Source organism: Phyllostomus hastatus, unplaced genomic scaffold, assembly GCF_019186645.2.
Source record: "Phyllostomus hastatus isolate PE091 unplaced genomic scaffold, TTU_PhHast_1.1 phas_scaffold_501, whole genome shotgun sequence".
Classification (NCBI taxonomy): domain Eukaryota; kingdom Metazoa; phylum Chordata; class Mammalia; order Chiroptera; family Phyllostomidae; genus Phyllostomus; species Phyllostomus hastatus.
In genome coordinates, this window is record NW_025334033.1 from 36,662,696 (window position 1) to 36,680,399 (window position 17,704).

A 17,704-nucleotide genomic window follows, 5' to 3' on the forward strand; every position below is an offset into this window, starting at 1 on the left:
AGGGAAGCTCAAAGGGGATAGGTAATTTTCAAAGGGTCTGACAGAACTCCCGCTGGAATTCTGGGCAGAGAGTTTGTGTTTTATCACTTAAAAAGACTACAGGACCTAAAAGGATAGTCTCGTTTCCTGCCCATGCCTTCATATTCTAATTCAATAGCATCCTCCAGCAAGAAGATCTCACAGGATCTTGCATATTCTATGTCCCAGGCCTGATTACCCCGGGGGTCTGCTGACTCTGGTCTGGAATGCACTGCCCCTGCTATTTCCGCAGGCCTGAGTTGGGCAGAGGAGACAAAGGCAGCCAGGAGACTTGGATTTCTCACAACTAAGAACAAGGACTCAGGCTTTGACAAAGCCGAGGGGGCAGGGGTCGATGTCCATCACCCCTTCATTTCCACAGTCCCGAGTCTCTTCCCTGAGGCCTTCTCATGATCATGCCTGTCTTAGGCGATTCCCCCTCGTGGGAAATCTTACCCGTCACTGGCTAACTTATCAAGCATAGGAGGCCAGGCACGGAGCAGGCAGCGTTCATGCCAGGGAAATAAGTTTTGTCTCCTTAGTGGCTCCTGGTTCAGAGGTCTCTTACTCAGCCTAAGTTGTGAGGGGTTACAGCTTCTTGAGACCAGGCAGGGTGGGCCCCAACAAATGATAGCAGTGTGTTAATGTAGGTGCCATCACAGAAAAGAAAGACTAAATCCTGGCGGGGGGTGGGGGGGCACGGCGGCATTTGATTACAAGGATAACTGTAGTCTTAAAGTGTCTCCCCACACACAGCATGGTAGGAAAAATATAGGAATTATACAGTGGAGAAATTACAAAGTATCCTGACTAAGTGACTGAATTAACATCACCAATAAAGAGGAACAGCTGGCCACTGTGGGTCCCCAGGTGTGATATCCAGGAGATATTCCTGCCTAGGCCGGTTCTAGCCTAAAATGCAGAGCCTGAATCTCATTGCAAGGGAACACCCAATCTCAAAATGAAAATTCCATTTTAAAAAAGGAAAAATATGTTAATGTTGTAAAAGGAAAGACAAAGTAGGCTGTGAAAATGTTTCAGATTTAAAGAGACATAGCAATTAAATGTAACACCCGCCTCTGGACTGGATCCTGGAGGGGGAACGCTGTGAAGGACTTCATTTGGTGCCCTGACGACATGTGCACATGGGCAGTGGATTGAAGTGTCACACTGCTGTTAAATTTGCTGATGTCGCTAACTTTCCTGTGGTTAAATAAGAAACTCCCTATTTAGAAGAAATACACATTAAAATACTTAGGGGTCAAGAGCCATGCTATATGTAATTATCCACAAAGACTTCAGAAAGACCTACTGTTGTGTATTTAAGGATCAGAATACGGAGAGGGAGAGAGGGGAGCATGGATGACAGAGTGAACGGGGTCAAACACTAACCAAGTGAATCTGGGTAAAGAATAAATGTGTCTTTATACTATTTTTAACTTTTGGAATTTTCCTGTAAGTTTTCATTTATTTCAAAGAAAAAAAAGTAAGTCCACATTGGATTCAGGATAGAACCCTTAGTTCAGGCGGTCTCAATGGAAACAGGAAGTCCCATACAAGCTCCATTACCAACCTCTCTGGGCCGGACTGAGGGAGGCACAAAAAGCTCTGCCTGCCGGGTTCACAGGCTGGGAGATCGTGGACGTGGTGACAGCCTGGCTGTGTGCGTGTGTCCTCCCACAGAGCATAGCCCTTCAGATGGAGGGCAGGCTCAAGGGCACACCCAGAGAAAACGCCAGATCCTCTGAGGAGGTAACAGCCATCAACCCCGCACATCATCAACCCTTCCCTTTTTGCTAAACTGATAGATGGAAAATGGACACCTGGTTTGAAGTGCATTTCTTTATTCCTGATTGAGACTAAAGAGTCTTTTTCATTTGAATTCTGACGACTTGCATTTTTTGTGTGTGAACTGCCTGCTTGAATACGTCTCTATTTTCTTGAGGTTGTTTGCCTTTCTTTCATTGACCTGAATTAAGTCTAGATTTTAATCCACTGTCTCTTACAGATACTGCAAAATCTGTCTGTTGTTTGTCTTTCAACACTGTTTACAGTATCATTTAACAAAGACATTTAGAGTTTTTACACATTAAAATGTGTAACTCCTTTCCTTTATGATTTTTGGGTTTAGTGGCTTGTTTGGGAATTCCCTCCCCACCCTATGATTACAAAACGGTTTTTTCTCCCAGTTTTTTTTTTTAATTATGGTTGCTTATGTCATCTGGAATTAATTTTTGTGTGTGGAATGTGGTATGAATCCAACTTTTTGTCCCATATGACTACCCGACTGGCCCACCACCACCAAGCTGCTATTATTACCATCCGACATGCCACCCTATCACATATGAATCCCCACACATACAAGAGTCTGTTTCTGGGCTCTTTTCCTCTTCTAATTGCTCTTCCTATTTGCATGCTAACAGCACCCTATTTTAATTACCTTTATACTATGTTTTAAAGGGACAAAGAGCACCCCCTATTACTCTTCTACCAAATTTCTTCGCAGACTGTTCTTCTAGTTAAACATTACAATCTGCTTGTCTAAGTTCCATGACATATCTATGGAAATTCTGATCAGGTTTCCTTTTTGGGAAAAGTCGCTTTTTTACAACTGAGCCTTCCCCTCCTAGAAAATCAAAAGGGTTTTCACTGCATTGGGCTTTCTTTCATTTGGTGCCACATCTCATACAGTGCCTGGCAGCCATTCAGGAATTACACGCTGGTTTTTGTTTCTTTAGGTTTCATAATTTGCCCTCATTGGTGTGGCTCAGTGTGTTGGGCATTGTCCAGCAAACTTAAAGGTCACCAGTTCGATCCCTGGTCCAGACACAGGCCTGGGTTGCGGGCCAGGTTCCTCACTGAGGACATGCAAGAGGCAACCCATTGATGTTTCTCTCCCTCCCTTCCACTCTAAAAGTAAATAAATAAAATCCTTTTTAAAAAGTTTCATTTTATTCACATAGATTTACATGTATTTTATAAGGATTACTCCTCTCTATATAATTTATAGCCTTTGTTGCTAAAGTAAAAGGGACTTTTTCCCACTTCATCTTTCAGCAAGTTGTTGTGGGCACATAAAAAGCAACTAGTTTTGTGTGTGTTGATCTTATATTTAGCCCCCATCCTGAACTATTATTTCTAACAGTTTCTTAGTTCTTTTGAATATCCAGTTCAATAATCATACCAACTACAACAATGTCTACTTAGTTTCCCTCTTTCCAACATAAAGTACACCTTATTTCTTTGTTAAAATGTATTGCCTTGGCTGGGCCTTCAGAGCAGTGTTAACATAGCAGTGATAGTAGGTCACCCTTGGTTTTCCCTGATGCCGGGGACTGCCTCTATTAAGTATCTATTTAAGTAGTATGCCACTAAGTATAGTTTTTGCTATATGCTTATGGTAGATATCCTTTATTAACATTAATAATCCCTTTTAATTTGATAGTTTTCTTTAAATAATGGGAACAATTTTATTCATTGATTTCTGGCATCTGCCAGGTTAATCTTGTGTTTTTTCTTCTTTAATGTGTTCATGTGATAAAGTGATGTGTGCTGGTTAAAAGCATGAGTATCCACTACTGGGGCTGTCGTCAGCCTGAGGTGTGCTGGGACTCGGGCCCCAGCACTTCTCCTGGCCCTGCAGTCATGGGCATGAGTTACTTGGCCATGCTCGGCTCCAGTTACTCCCTGTGTAAGTCAGAATCATCATCCTACCTGGACTTAAGGCATGCCAAGACTTAGCCCAGTGTCAATAAATAATGGCTCAGCAAATACTAGTTCTTCTTATTAACGATAAATCTCCTAATGCTGAACCTTCTACAGGTAAGGTACAGAAAGGATGGCATGCCAGCCTACAGAACCGGCCACTAAAACTGGGGTGGATTTCCAATGGGTTTCTGTGGCTCCTAAACTAAGGAATGGGATTTGGGGTAAGGGGCATGAACTCCCTATGAAATGGCACAGAATTCTGGGGGTATATGCAGTTTCCTGGAGAAAGTTGGCAACTTCTTCCAAAGTTAACCACTGTTTTAAGCAGGATGAGGGAAGAGGGGAGAAACAAGACCATGATTAGGGGCAGAATGTCGCAGGAAATTTACTGCGATGTGAAGGAAGCCAGGCACCCTGGTCAGGGAAGGGGACTCCCCTTGAACCTTGGTTTCAGTGCCAAAGCAAGTGGATGATGGGAAGGGACCCCCAAAATCTTTGCACCTTTTAATTTTCTTGTCTTCTTTCAAAAGTGCAAATATATTAATCAAGCCATACCTACAGAAATGTATGGACAGAGTGCTCAGAACAAGGAAAAGAGATAAATACCCAGAGAAGGGGCCTTTGGACAGTATAAAAGATAAGCCTCATCAGGGTCATGCATTTATGGGCTGAGAAACTGAAAAGATCCCATAGGCTAGTCCGGGATGGTCTTTTTCGTTACTGAGTCCTGTTTTTGAGCTAGGGGATTTTAAACCATTTCATCACATAAACATCTCATAGCCTTTGTCCAACAAGGGGTAGTCAGACTGACTCGGTGACAAGAAGTGGATTGTAAAGAACTGTTATGAAAGGAAGGAATGAGCAGGCACAAAAGAAAATGCACAAGCAACGAGGTGGACACCAGGCAAGGCTAGAGAAGAAACAAATGTGGATTCAAAGAGATGGCGTGTGAGCTTCTGAGAGCACAAGACAGGCCCCACTCCAGGAACCCCTGGGCTCTTCTACTCTCTTGTAGGTGTTAAAAATGCTTGCTATTAATTTTCTCTGGGAAATGATTATGTAAGGACCATGATGGTTCAAGTATGACTAATCACTGTCTCCCATTCAGAACTGCACTATTTTCGTCCCCTTGTGAGAGTCTGGCGATGAGGAACTGGGCCCTGTAGAGTGCCAACACATACAACAACCCCCTTTAAGGGTGGTCCCAACAAACACCCTCCTTACCTGCCTAGGTGTTCAGAATTCGGGCTGACCAGGTACATTAGATTCCTGAGGGTATGCAGTGGTTGTAATTGATCTAAATTTACATGCTAGAAAAAGTAAAAAATTGATTACTATTTTCAGCAATGTTAAGAAATTAAAAATTAGTTCACAGCACGTTTTCCATACCTGAGAAAAGCACAGGTAAAGAATATTTGCATTCAGCTTCTTTACTGCTCGAGTAAATTTCTGTCTGCTGAGATTTTCCCCACAAAATTCACTGTAAAACAAACATATGATTTATAAAGTTTTTTTTTTTTTTAAGGAAACTCTATGTTAAGATGTTCATTTTGAAGAGCATACTTTAAACTACAGTTCAGTGTAAAACCTACCCTCTGGACTTTGTCTCCTAAATGTCCTTAGAAACTTTCTAAGAATGAACTATTCCCCTCATGGGGCAATTGCACTGCATCTACAAAAATCACAGATGCATATACCCTTTGACCAAGCAACCGCACTTCTGAAAATTCATTCCACAAAAATACTTGCAAACTAATAAAATGATGAATACATAGGATATTCCCTTAAGTATCAATAGAGGACTGGTAAGATCCCAGAACATTTATACAAAGGAAAACTCTGCAACTGTCCGCTTTATGCAGAATGAGAGCAGAAGGCTCACAACAGCCCCCCCAAGGCCCCATAGGATTTGCATCCCTACCTTCCCCGCTGCCCTCTGTCTCCACTGCTCTGCCTGCAACTCACTCTTCCCAGGGCTTTGCACTGGCCTTCCTCTCTGCCACAGCCTCCCGCCCCAGGGTCTACTGGGCTTGCTCCCTTCCTCCCTCAGGTTCACACGTGACCACACACCTGCCCACTCAGACACAGCAAGTCCTTCCCTGCTTCCACGTCCCCTTTTGCTCACCCTGCTTTAATGTTCTCCACATTTGTCACCATCTGATGCACTGTTATTATTTGTCCCTTCATTAAAATTAAGTGTCAAGAGAGCAGGGATTATGTTTTCATCACCATTGTACCCACTTAGCACCTAGAACAGTGCCCAACACATTAGGGAGGCACTCAATAAATATTTGTTAAATAAAAGCTTAAAAAGGAAGGTGCAAAACACCTTAGTACAGTATTAATACCTTTCGTGTTTAAAACGGGGGGGGGGGGGTGCATGTGATTGTAACCATGTATGTTTATATTTGCTTGAAATGCAAGGATAACTACAGGGTGGTAGGATGGTTTTAGGAACTGGGTAGACTGTAAACCTTTACATTTAAAAAAATTTTTAAACACATTTTAATTTTTCTAAAAAATCAAAAAAATTTCAAGTATAAAAATGTTTCTATTACCTAGTTCTTGCACAGGAGTATACCCTCTGAATAACCTGTTTTTTCCTCAATTCTTTTTACAAGTGGGAGGATTCTCTGTGGTCTTCACAAACACTTCACATGTGATTGCAGGATAACACAAATGTGCACCACATGAAACTCTGAAATTAATCTCAGTGTCTATGGTCAGACTGCTTCTGTCTCGATAACACATTTTTCTTTTTATTTAATTGGAATAAATGAGAACACAGTAAGAACATAAAAGATCCATGACAGACAAGACATCACCGCCTTCAATTACTTGCCTGTTGCACAGCTTTTTGGGAAGATTTATGTCGAGTATGTGAGACAGAATGTTGACCAGCTGAGTAGCGTAGCACAGGGCAGCACTAATCGTGTACGCAGGGTTGTTATGCTCCATGTCTAAAGGGTAAAAACCACCACCACACACAAAAACAGGCTTCAATTTCAACAAAAATACAAATGAACCTGTATTTTATGATTTCTAGCTCTATCATCACATCACTGATGGTTACATTTTACTCCTTACTAATAAAAGGCCCATGATGCATTGTTTATGCTTTTTACTGAGTGAAATGTAACTTACGTAAATGGGCCTAAACTGGCCCAGCATAAATGAAATTAAAGTCTGAACTGCTCGAACCTGATAATGTATTATCTACCCGAACAATTAATGCCCAAAGAGGCCTCCCTTAACTCCCCCATGGGAAAGCAGTCCCTCCCTGTCCAGCCCTGCCCTGTCATGCTTCTGCGTCCACCCACAGCACACTCAGTGTACCGTGCTTTTGATCACTACTTGCCTTCTGTCCTCCCCACAGAAAGGCAAAGGGCTATGCCCACCTTGGTGACATCACTTTCATATCACCAGCACACAGTACTGTGCATGACAGAAAGCACATACTCACAAAATACTTGCTGAATTACTAATTGAGCAGTCCTTTTCCACCAAAGAAAAGCTACAAGAGTTTTAAAGGGTTTCGCAATTGTGGCATTTAACCTCCAGTTAGGACTGTTATACAAGCTCTAGATACACTTCTTTAAATAGTGGGATCTTATTATGTAAATAAAGAAGTTATTGACTCCCAAAATGTGAAATGTCTAAAATATGTTTTCAGTACATCTTCAGGTAGATAAACAATATGTAATATATCCATACAATGGATTATTCAGTCATGAAAAGAATGAGATGCTGGATATACACAAACCTTGAAAATATGCCAAGTGAAAAAAAGTCAGATGCGAAAGGCTACATATTACACAATCCCATTCATATGAAATGTCTAGAACAGACAGGACTACAGACACAGAAAGCAGGTGGGAGACTGCCAGGGGCTTGGCTTGGAGGAGAGGAACGTGGGAGTGAATGCTTCATGCCTTGGAGTTTCCATTGGAAGTGATGAACATGTTTTGGAACTAGAGGTGACGGTTGTACAATGCTGTAAATGTACTAAGTACCACTGAATTGTTCACTTTAAAATTGTTCATTTTGTTATGTAAGATTTATCTCAACTAAAAAGTACATATTTATGAAAGTTTTCAAAGACCATTTTGCTTCTCACCAGGACCCTGCGTGGTTTTCTTCTCTTCCACCCAATTATAGTAGGCGGAGTAGTCCCCGTTGTTGGGAAGGCTAATCCAAGGCCCTGTTATGCTAATGCTGGTGTCCCCATTGTGGTCGTCACAGACCCATCTCCCCGAGTGGTACGTCGTCCTCCGGGCTTCAGCAAGCTTGCTCACGGTGCTGGAGGTCATGGCACTGTCACTCTCTGAAGACACATCTGCAGGATCTCTAAAAATCAGAAGATGCGTATGGACTTCAAGGGACTGGGTTTTAAAGAGTACATACACAGTATCGTACTTGCCAATATGCAGAACACTGGAAACGGGACCGGAGTTACTTACAATTTGTACAGATAAGTGACTGCTATCAGAGATGAAGATGAAACCAGCAGTGGCACAGAAGCCCAACGAGTATAAGGAAGGTGACACCGTGAGCCAGGGCCTCAAATATCAGGTTCTCGAATGATTCGGTCTCAAGGTCCCTTTATGTGCTTAAAAACCTCTGAGGACCCCAAAAAGCTTTTGTGTATATGGGTTAGAGCTATTGAGATTTACTGTACTAGAAATAATGAGAACATTTTAAATTATTAATTCATTCAAGAATAATAAATCTATTACATGTTAACACAGCATGTCTTTATGAAAAAAAATCTATTTTTCAAACCAAGAACATTAATAAAGAGTGACAGTATTGACCGGCTGAGTCACACAGTAAAATACAACACTGATCAAGATTTTTTTTGAAAATCTCTATGATACCCAAGTCTTTCGGTTGTTCTTTTAAGGAAAAATAATGTCCTGTGAAAAAACCTACTGCTGCTTGCCACTCACTCAAGTGCTTTTCCTTGAGCCAACCACAGCACTTCGGTCTGCAGCAGAAGCAGTGTCTGCACTTCCCATTTCATCAGGTGTGTATGCAGGGCCAAGGCAATAATACAAACAATTTCTACTGCCTCATCAAGAACATTCTTGTTGCAAAACTGCTTTTCTTTTTAAAGCACTGCAAGCACATGGTGGAATACAGTGACTGTTACTGTAGTTGGGTGTCACTGCCTTGAAATATGCCACGGCCAACAGGCTTCACCCACCATGGCTTATGAGCCACCAGGGCCAATGTCAACAGAGTGAAAAAGGAAAATCGAGTGTTAGTAGAGAACTATAAATACAGCTCTGACCACACAGGGACCCCTGAAAGGGCTGCAAAGGCCCACTGAAGTCCACAGACCATAGGTGGGGAAGTGCTGGTCTAAAGAGTGGGTGGGACTGAGAAGCCAGGGTGGGCACAAATGCGCAGGAGGAAGAACGCAATGTGTCTGGAAGCACAGATGGTCGTGGGGCTGTGCGTAGAGGGGCGCAAGGAAGCGCCAGGAGACAGTGGCGGCGAAGCAGGTAGGAAATGGGAGACGGACACGGGCCTTCTGTGCTGTACTACGTCCAGACGCTGTTCTCGGCCAGTGGTTCTCGGCCCTTTTTCCTTCTGCCACAACACACGTGGCGTCACTCCTACCGCCTGTCATGGATAAGACGGGGTGAGTTCTAAGCTGTTCTAAGCTGTCCCGCTTCTCCTTCCTTCTCCCACTCAAGGAAGTCTGAGAAATGTGAATGAACAAGAAATCTTATTATAGGGCTAACTTCAAAGCCATCAGCTTAAAAAAATTAATAGTATGTAATTATATTGTAATAGAAAAACTTAATCGGCACAGGTAGAAAGGAGAAAGTTGTTCTCCATGACTGCTCCTCTGCAACTGTGTGTGCAGCTGTCAGTCTTAGCGCCCTAAAATCTGCAACAGTGTCTTGGTCTTTGTTGGCTGCAGTATGTTTAACAGTGATATCCTGGCCCGTGAGAATCTTTCCTGACCATTACAAAAGTTTATTTAACACAAGTTCAATGTGCAAATGTACACAACTCTATTTTTGTCCTGTAGTAAAACAGGGGCTGTGGAAAGGGGACGTGCAGGAGCAGCTGATTTCTCTGGTGCATGTGGCCGTTCTTTCTGCCCGTCCCAGGGCTCTTGACACGACGACTCTAACTGCCCTGCCGCCCCACTGCAACACTGCTGCGGCCCACTAGGGGCCATCTGCACACAGCCGTGCATCACAAGATTCATAAAAGGGTCAAACGCCCACAACATGTCCTTGGACATGTCTGCCACCATTTAATTTCAATGGTAGCTTCTTGTCCCTAAATGTTTTAACTCGGGAGGGTGAGCTTTGCTCATGGTGACCACTCAGTGCGCTCAAAGATACCTCCAAAAGGAATTTGTGGCCTCTTTCAACATTCTCGAGCAGGCCCCGGCCCATGAGAGTTTAATTGGGCATAATGTCTCTACTTCGTCAGCTTTTTATCCCCTTTCGCCTGGCTAGTTGTCTTTATACCAATTTTGGGGTACTCCAACTTTCCCTCACTCGTCCAAAAAGCCACCATACAGGTTTATTTCTGAAAGTTCTATTCTGTATTTTGAATGTGCCTTTTTAGTTTACTACCAGCTATTGTGAATGATATATTACTTGGTAAGAATTCAGAGAGGTTTTCAAACTAGAAGCAACAGACTTTTAAGCTTAGGAAGCTAAGCCTGGCAACAGACGAAGGGACACACTGAAGCAGAGGCAGAAAGGACAGTCACGGAGCTGGCAGTAGCCCGCTGACTGTCGCGTTCCAGGGAAGGTGGCTGGAAAGTGAGGGTGACAGGACAGACAGGAAAAGCCCCAACCGAGAGAGCCTAGTGCTGAGTGAGGAGGAAAATGAGACTCTTCAGTGGTGTTTCCAAACCTGGCTGCTCATCAGCATCATCTGGGCAAGTTTTAAGCTTTTAAGAAGTATTATGAGACGGACTGGGGGGCTGGAGGTATAGCCTCTGGACCTGTAGTTTTCATCAGCTCCTGGGTGACTCTGAGGAACAGCCAGGGGCGGAACCACGGTGTTGCCATCCCTCGGACTCCTGAGGTATCCACGGACTACCGCTTAAGAGCAGACTTAGGACACCTCATGCTCGGCAGCAGCTAGTCACCAGGAAAAGGCTGTCCCCATGTAAGAGACGCCAAGTACCAGATGTTTTCTTCCATTTCAGTGCATGAGTTGTCTGTGAAGTAGGCACTTACTGTATTACCCCTAACAGACAAGGAAATGAGACTTTGAGGTTCGAGAACCTGCCTCACAGCAGATAACTAATAAACAGCCCAGCTGGGACTGCAGGCGACACTGGCCACCAGACAGTTTCTGATCAGGAGTGAGTCAGCACCTCACTGGAAGCTGTGAGAGTACACAAGCCTGGGCCCCACTCTGTGGCCTCCACCCTCTACCTTGGCTGCCTCCCGGCTCCATGCAATGTGCAGTGTTTGCTGAAGCAGATAAGACTTCATCCAGTTTAGTTACCAGGAAAACCAATGGCCCCAGAATGAGGTCACATGAATGAGGTGCTGACGCACTTGAAAAATACTTGATCTTTGGAACCTGATGTACTCTAGAGTCGATAGAGTTGCTTACTGTACCTCACACCAGTCTTTACTTCCTCGATGGGAAAAATGACAGAGGTGAGCTCCAATATATGAGATCGCCGAAGATTCGCCAGACGCTCATAATGACTTTTTAAGTCGACGATTTTTTTTTCTACCAGGTCACCAAGTTTGCGATTGTGCCTCTGGATCTTCTCCTTTTTCTCTTGATGCCGCTCTGCTCGAGTATAAAGCTTCTGATTCTTTTCCTTGGTTTTGAGAAGGCCTTCAGAAGCTAAAATAAATCACATCCAACAGTTATCTCTAAAAAGCGTTCTGGAATCCATTAACTCCCTTGAGATTTGTTTGCAAAAGGTTGTGGGCATGGCAACTAGCCTGCATTTCTGTTCCAAAGAGCAGGGTCCCCACCCCGGGCAGGCCACCAGAACCTCTCACAGCAGTGCACTCAGTGTGACGGCCCATCTGCCAACTTTCACCGACCAGACTAAGTACAGAAACACAGACTAAGTTTAGGGAATTTTCTTTTGACGTCGTCATAACATTGAAGCATGCAGTCATTTTTCCAGTGATTAATTTTATTGTACTCTATAAAAGTATTGGTATTGGTTTATGACAGATTGGAGATCAAAGAGAAAAAGACTGGTCTTTCACTACAGACAGTTTAAGAACCCCTAATCCAGTCCCCACTGAATGAGACTGTAATTTCCTAAACCTAGGGTGGGTCCCATGATTCTCTCTGTAGATTTTTAAAAAGTTACCAGGTCACTCTGCTAGGGATGGAAGCCACTGTTACAAGTCCACTGCTTTAGAACCATATCTTTTATTTTCCGTGGTTGTTGCTTTTGTATTCTGGTATTACAAATCTATTAGAGCTGACCAAAGTTTAAACTTGCTCATCAGACAAATGCACAAGCTCAGGAAATTCAGCAGCTTCAGGAGGTTCTCAGATGCCCAGGAACAAACTCCTGGTATACACACCATGGGAGCATGGGGAAAGAGGGTGAATCAAGGTCAAGTGACAAGTCCCTGCACTGCTGTTGAAACCGAGTCTTCGGAGAATGCATGCAAAACTCAGTGGAGAATCGGCTGCCTGTAGTTCTAAGCACCCCTCCATCGTGCTGCCCTGCTTCTCTAGCTCAGTACCTCTGTGAAGCTCCTCAGGAGTACTTTATAAGGACAAAAGTTTTCAAAGGAAGCTTTTACACCACTGTATACCACTGCAGGATATTGCTTCTGAAAGCAATGAATAGAGAGGAAAGGGATTCACAAGGTATGATGGTGACTCACTCTAAACTTTAAACAATGATCTTCAGAAATACACAAAATATTTCTAAGGATACAGGGTTTCTAAGAGGATTCTCCTAAATTTTGCTAATCACCCATGACAGAGTATCTATAAAAATATAACGTAAGATTAATACAGATTAAAATATGTGTAAGACACACTACAGAAGAAAAAGAACAATATTCTGTGCTTCTGGTATGAATAAGTATAAATGGTTACCAAGTTAGACTCTGAATCTCCCTCCTGTTAGCTAAGACAAATGGAAACTTAAGTTTCTTAACTTAAAAAGAAACTTTAACGATTTTAAAAATTTATTTTTAGAGAGGGGGAAGGGAGGGAGGTAGGGAGAAGAAAGAACCACTGATGTGTAAGAAACACTGGGTTGTCTCTTGCTTGCTCACCAACCAGTGACCAAACCTGCAACCTACCCAGGCATGAGCCCTGACCGGGAATCCAACTGGCAAATGCTGGCTTTACAGGGCAATACCCAGCCAACTGACTGAGCCACATCTGTCAGGGTGAGTTCCTTCACTTTTTGAAGTAAATGAGAAAGACAGCAGGTTATTTAAAGGTCCTTATATAAGAATTCCTTACACAAATACTTCAGAAGTAGAGAAAGGCAAGCAGTGAACTTTCCAGGTGGCTATAACCCCCATTCCACCGCTCTCTTTCTCCGTCTCTCTAGTTTTCTAATCCCATGGAATTCCACAGGAGCTCCTTATTAGGGCTGGAGGGAGGGGGTCAAATTACTTACTTTTCTCCATTTCTTCATTTCCTTTACATATTGTTTGTTTCAACTGTTCAATCCTCATCTTGCAGGACATTATTTTCCATCTCTTAAAAAATATGCAATAAATATCAGAAATGTTGATCTCATAATTAATGATTATCCACCTGGTATCATTACCTATTTTTAGGTATATCTTAGAAAACATAATGAAAAAAGACCATTATATTTATTATAGTTTTATAACTATGGTAGATTACCAAAAAGAAAAAAAATGTTATTTTGATTCTATGCAGAAGCTGCTAGAAAATTAAGAGAGAAAAAAAATTCACAGACAAAAATGTTAAAGGATATTCTCTTAACATGCTCTGTCTAATATATAGCTACTGGTCACACATGGCTACTTAAAAGTCCATTAAAATTACATAAAATAAAAAACACTCAGCTCCTTACTCACACTACCTGTATGTCATGTGCTCAACACCACATGTGGCTAATAGCTACCATGTTGATCCATGCAGACATAGAACATGTGCATCATCTCAGAAAGTTCTACTGATGCCCTGCTCTAAACTCTTAGTGCTAGTTACAGAGACTGCGAACATCTCTGTATTACCTCTCTGACACAATCAACAAATACTTTCAAAATAATTAAAACTGCAATAAAATGAAAGTTTTTTAACAAGTATATAACTCATATAAGATGTCCTGAAAAGCCTTAATTATACAAAACATGAAATTACACCCCACCACCACAAAAAAGAAACATGAAATTTCCTCTTTACATTACCAGGATTTAGGTATTACTTCCCCCAAGGTAAATAAAGGATCATCAGTAAAAACATGACTTAGTAATCAGTTAAAAAGTGTAACTATCTACTCTACAACGTCTCCATAAATGTGGTCAATTAAAAGCTTTAAACAACATTCGAACGTTTGTGGTGCTCAACAGTACGAGATACAGAGCAGGTCACAGGGACGTTCCAGTGGGTAAAATGCCAACCTCTCCAATGGGGTGAGAGAGATATCTGCAAACAGGTTCTTGGGGATTGGTCGATGCAGAAGAACTGGCAATAAGATGTCTTCACTTTTAAAAGGTATTAGTCTTTGAGAATTAATATTGAAGTTTTTGATAGAAAAATTAGAAAACGGTACAAGGAATGCAGAAAAATGGGGATGGGATTCTTTACAAATGGCCTTTTATGATCTTTTTCTCTATGGAATATTTTGTTTCCGTAACATTCAGAGCATGGATAGAATTCACTTCTATCATAACTATTCTTTAAGTTATTTAAAAACTATGAGTGATGCTTATTATTGTGAAAAAATTAGACATCACAGAAAAAAGGGATTGCTAGCCTGACTCCTTCCCATTCCTCAAGGGTAACCTCAAAGTTCTATGAGCGTCTTTCCAGACTTTTCAGAGCATATTTATATTTAAAGCACGTACTCACAAATATGGATTCACACTTTGGCCTACTTTTGTTGATTTTTCATTAAAAAGTTTATCTTGGACATCACTTTGTATCAATACACACAGACTGACCACATTCATTTTAACAGCTACACAGTGTCATATTTATTGCATTCTGCTTAGCATTTAATTTATTTATACATTAACTTGACTCCTCGTGCTGCAGACAGTCAGCATCTTTATCCATAAATCTCTGCATTTGTGTGCATCTCCTTAAGAGGAAAACTGCTAGATATACCACATGTGCATCAGGAAAAAAACCCCCCACAAAACTGTCCCCCAAGTATGTCAATGTGTATTTCCCACCAACAGTGAATAAAAACATTATCAACCAAACTCCTTATTTTCATATGTTGTACTCATTTTTTCCCAGTTTATGTTAATTTTGCATGGGGTGTTTAACATAAAACACCTTTTACATAGCCTGTCAAAATGTTCTCCTTTATGGCTTATCAAAGTCCTCTCATCCCCAGAATATATAAACCCTTTCCCATACTTTCTTTTCATATTTTTTAGTTTATTTTTTCACATTTAATTGTTAACCCACCTAAAATATGTGTGTTCATGATGACTAAGTTTTCTCAAAAAGGACAGCCCACTGCTCTTGTATTTCTATGTCAATACCAGACTTCCTAGCTAACCTTTATGATGGCACCCTACTTAGCTGTCAATACCCCATTTTTGGTATCTAGATAAAGTATTTGAAAAGCCCACACTACAAATATATTCAATGAGAGGACTTTGAAAAATAAGCAAAAACAAATTTAGATTCGCAATGATTTCTTAAGCTCTACCAACTTAAAGACATGTAACCTCAAGTCAAAGAATATTATTGAAATAGCTCTTACAGCTTACCAACTGATCCGTCACCCATTTTCCTTCCATAGCTTTCAACACTCTGTATGGAGAAGAGACATAAAGAATAGGCTCTTAAAATAATTCAGTTTTGTAAAGCTCAAAAATGTAAAATCAACAACTTTTAAAATAAGTTTTTATAAATGGCTGGAAATACCAAAGTATTTTCCAAATTCTGTTCTCTGTCATTTTTTCTCACCTCCTTCTTTTTGCGCTTCTGACATAGCCCAGAGCTTTCTATGTACATTCACGATAAACTTCCGTAACAGCCAGAGCCTTTGTCCTCGGTCACAATAATTCCCATCAGTCATCATTAACAATAATGATAGTTACAGGAGAATGCATGATTGAAAATGCTATGATCATCTCCCAAAGAAAAGGCACAAGCCAGTATCTGTAAAAATTTGTTTTTATGGAGCAAAGTGTTCTATACACATAAAAGTTTCAGTCATCAAATCAATTAGAGAAATAATTGAGCTAAATTAATCCAAGTAGATTTCTCTAATGCCAAGGCATCTCAGAGTATTTAATCCACTTACTAAAATGTTTATCAGACTTGGGCTGTGCCTGCAGAACAGTGACTGGGTCAGTTTGGGACAGAAGGTTCTACATGCAAATTCTCAAATCCAGAGTGAGAGAGGTGCACCGGGGTGCTCGGTAATAGCTCAAGATTCCCAGGCCTCCCCCCAGACCTACTGAATCAGAATATCTGAGGATGGGGTTTTAAGAATCTGCATTTAACCATGACCTCAGTTACTGAATTCTGATGTAGATGACCACACTCTGCGAAAGCACTGACAGAGAAGAAGAAGAAAGGTAAATGAAAGCAGTAACGTCCTGCAGGAGCCACTAACTTATGTCTAAACAGCCTACTCTCCTGGACCCCTCTGCCACTTATCAACGGTCAGGGCTGGGGCTCGATTCAACATCCCTTCCCATCACTGAGTGCCTACTGTGCATAGGCCCCAGGACTGATCCCAGTATTTTCTAGAAACTTACAACTCTATTTTGCTTCTAAATTTAATAAGCTAGCAATCCATATATCTGTATACCATCGCGCTGAATTAATCCACATGGTGACTAGATATCTCCACAAATTAAAAAGCAAAATGAAAACTCACTCTTTTTGAAATTCTTCTTGCTTGCTCTTAAGTTGACTTAACCGCTCCTTCTTGTCTATAAACCTGTAAGAAAAAAATTCAATGCTTTAAATATTCTTTTTTTTCTTCAGTTCAGTGAAATTATACAAACTCCTGGGAGCCAATCATTTCTGCAGGGTCTTCTGGGAATGTCTGTCTTGAAAGTAAGTACTGTATACTTCTCAATGGGATGCACATGGCTGCTTACCACTTGGTTATTTTATTTTTTTATAGATTTATTTATTTATTTTTAGAGAGTGGGGAAGAGAAAGAGAAAGATCAATGTGTGGTTGCCTTTGTGTGCCTCCTACTGGGGACCTGGCCTGCAACCCAGGCATGTGCCCCGACTGGGAATCAAACCAGCGACCCTTTGGTCTGCAGGCCGGGGCTCAATTTGCTGAGCCACACCAGCCAGGATACCACTTGGCTATTTCAAAACTAAGTTCAAATTCTCAGCCTTAAAATTCTTTCATGGGTTTATAAAATTTGTCTATAGATTTCCACCCCTAGGTTACATTATTTTCCAAACGGGCACATCAGAACACTAACATGAATTTGAATTCAAAGAAACTGAGGCTTCTGTTATAAAAAATAATTTTAATTATAAAGCTTAATTCAATCCTGCTCTCAACTACCAACTTGTTCCTTATAATTTTTAAAGTACTATTTTTTCCCACCGATTTTATTGCTAGTCATTGCAGTTTAACAAGTTACTTTGTAGAAGTTATCAAAAGGGACGTCATATTGCAGTTCATTTTCTGTCCGCCCTCTACTCCCCTCTTTCTTCCTCCCTTCCCCCTCTCTAAAAATAAACAAAATCTTTTTTTAAAAAGTTACAAATTTCCGAGTACTCCTTCAGCTAAACTGAAAATTTTGATATAGTGTATTTTCATTACCAATTTCCAATTTTCCATAAGATTCTGTCTT

General features: G+C 41.3%; 1 protein-coding gene across 1 annotated transcript in view; it reads right to left on the reverse strand.

The window, feature by feature from the left end:
• Window positions 1–17,704, reverse strand: part of ATG14 (autophagy related 14) — a 34,127-nt gene that overhangs the window by 4,804 nt on the left and 11,619 nt on the right. Inside the window, exons 2-9 of the mRNA XM_045823113.1 lie at window positions 16,760–16,822; window positions 15,639–15,681; window positions 13,337–13,418; window positions 11,334–11,571; window positions 7,844–8,073; window positions 6,569–6,686; window positions 5,116–5,206; window positions 4,951–5,036 (exon numbers count right to left, since the gene is read on the reverse strand). Of these exons, the coding sequence (XP_045679069.1) occupies window positions 4,951–5,036; window positions 5,116–5,206; window positions 6,569–6,686; window positions 7,844–8,073; window positions 11,334–11,571; window positions 13,337–13,418; window positions 15,639–15,681; window positions 16,760–16,822 (951 nt within the window). The remainder of the gene's footprint in view (window positions 1–4,950; window positions 5,037–5,115; window positions 5,207–6,568; window positions 6,687–7,843; window positions 8,074–11,333; window positions 11,572–13,336; window positions 13,419–15,638; window positions 15,682–16,759; window positions 16,823–17,704) is intronic.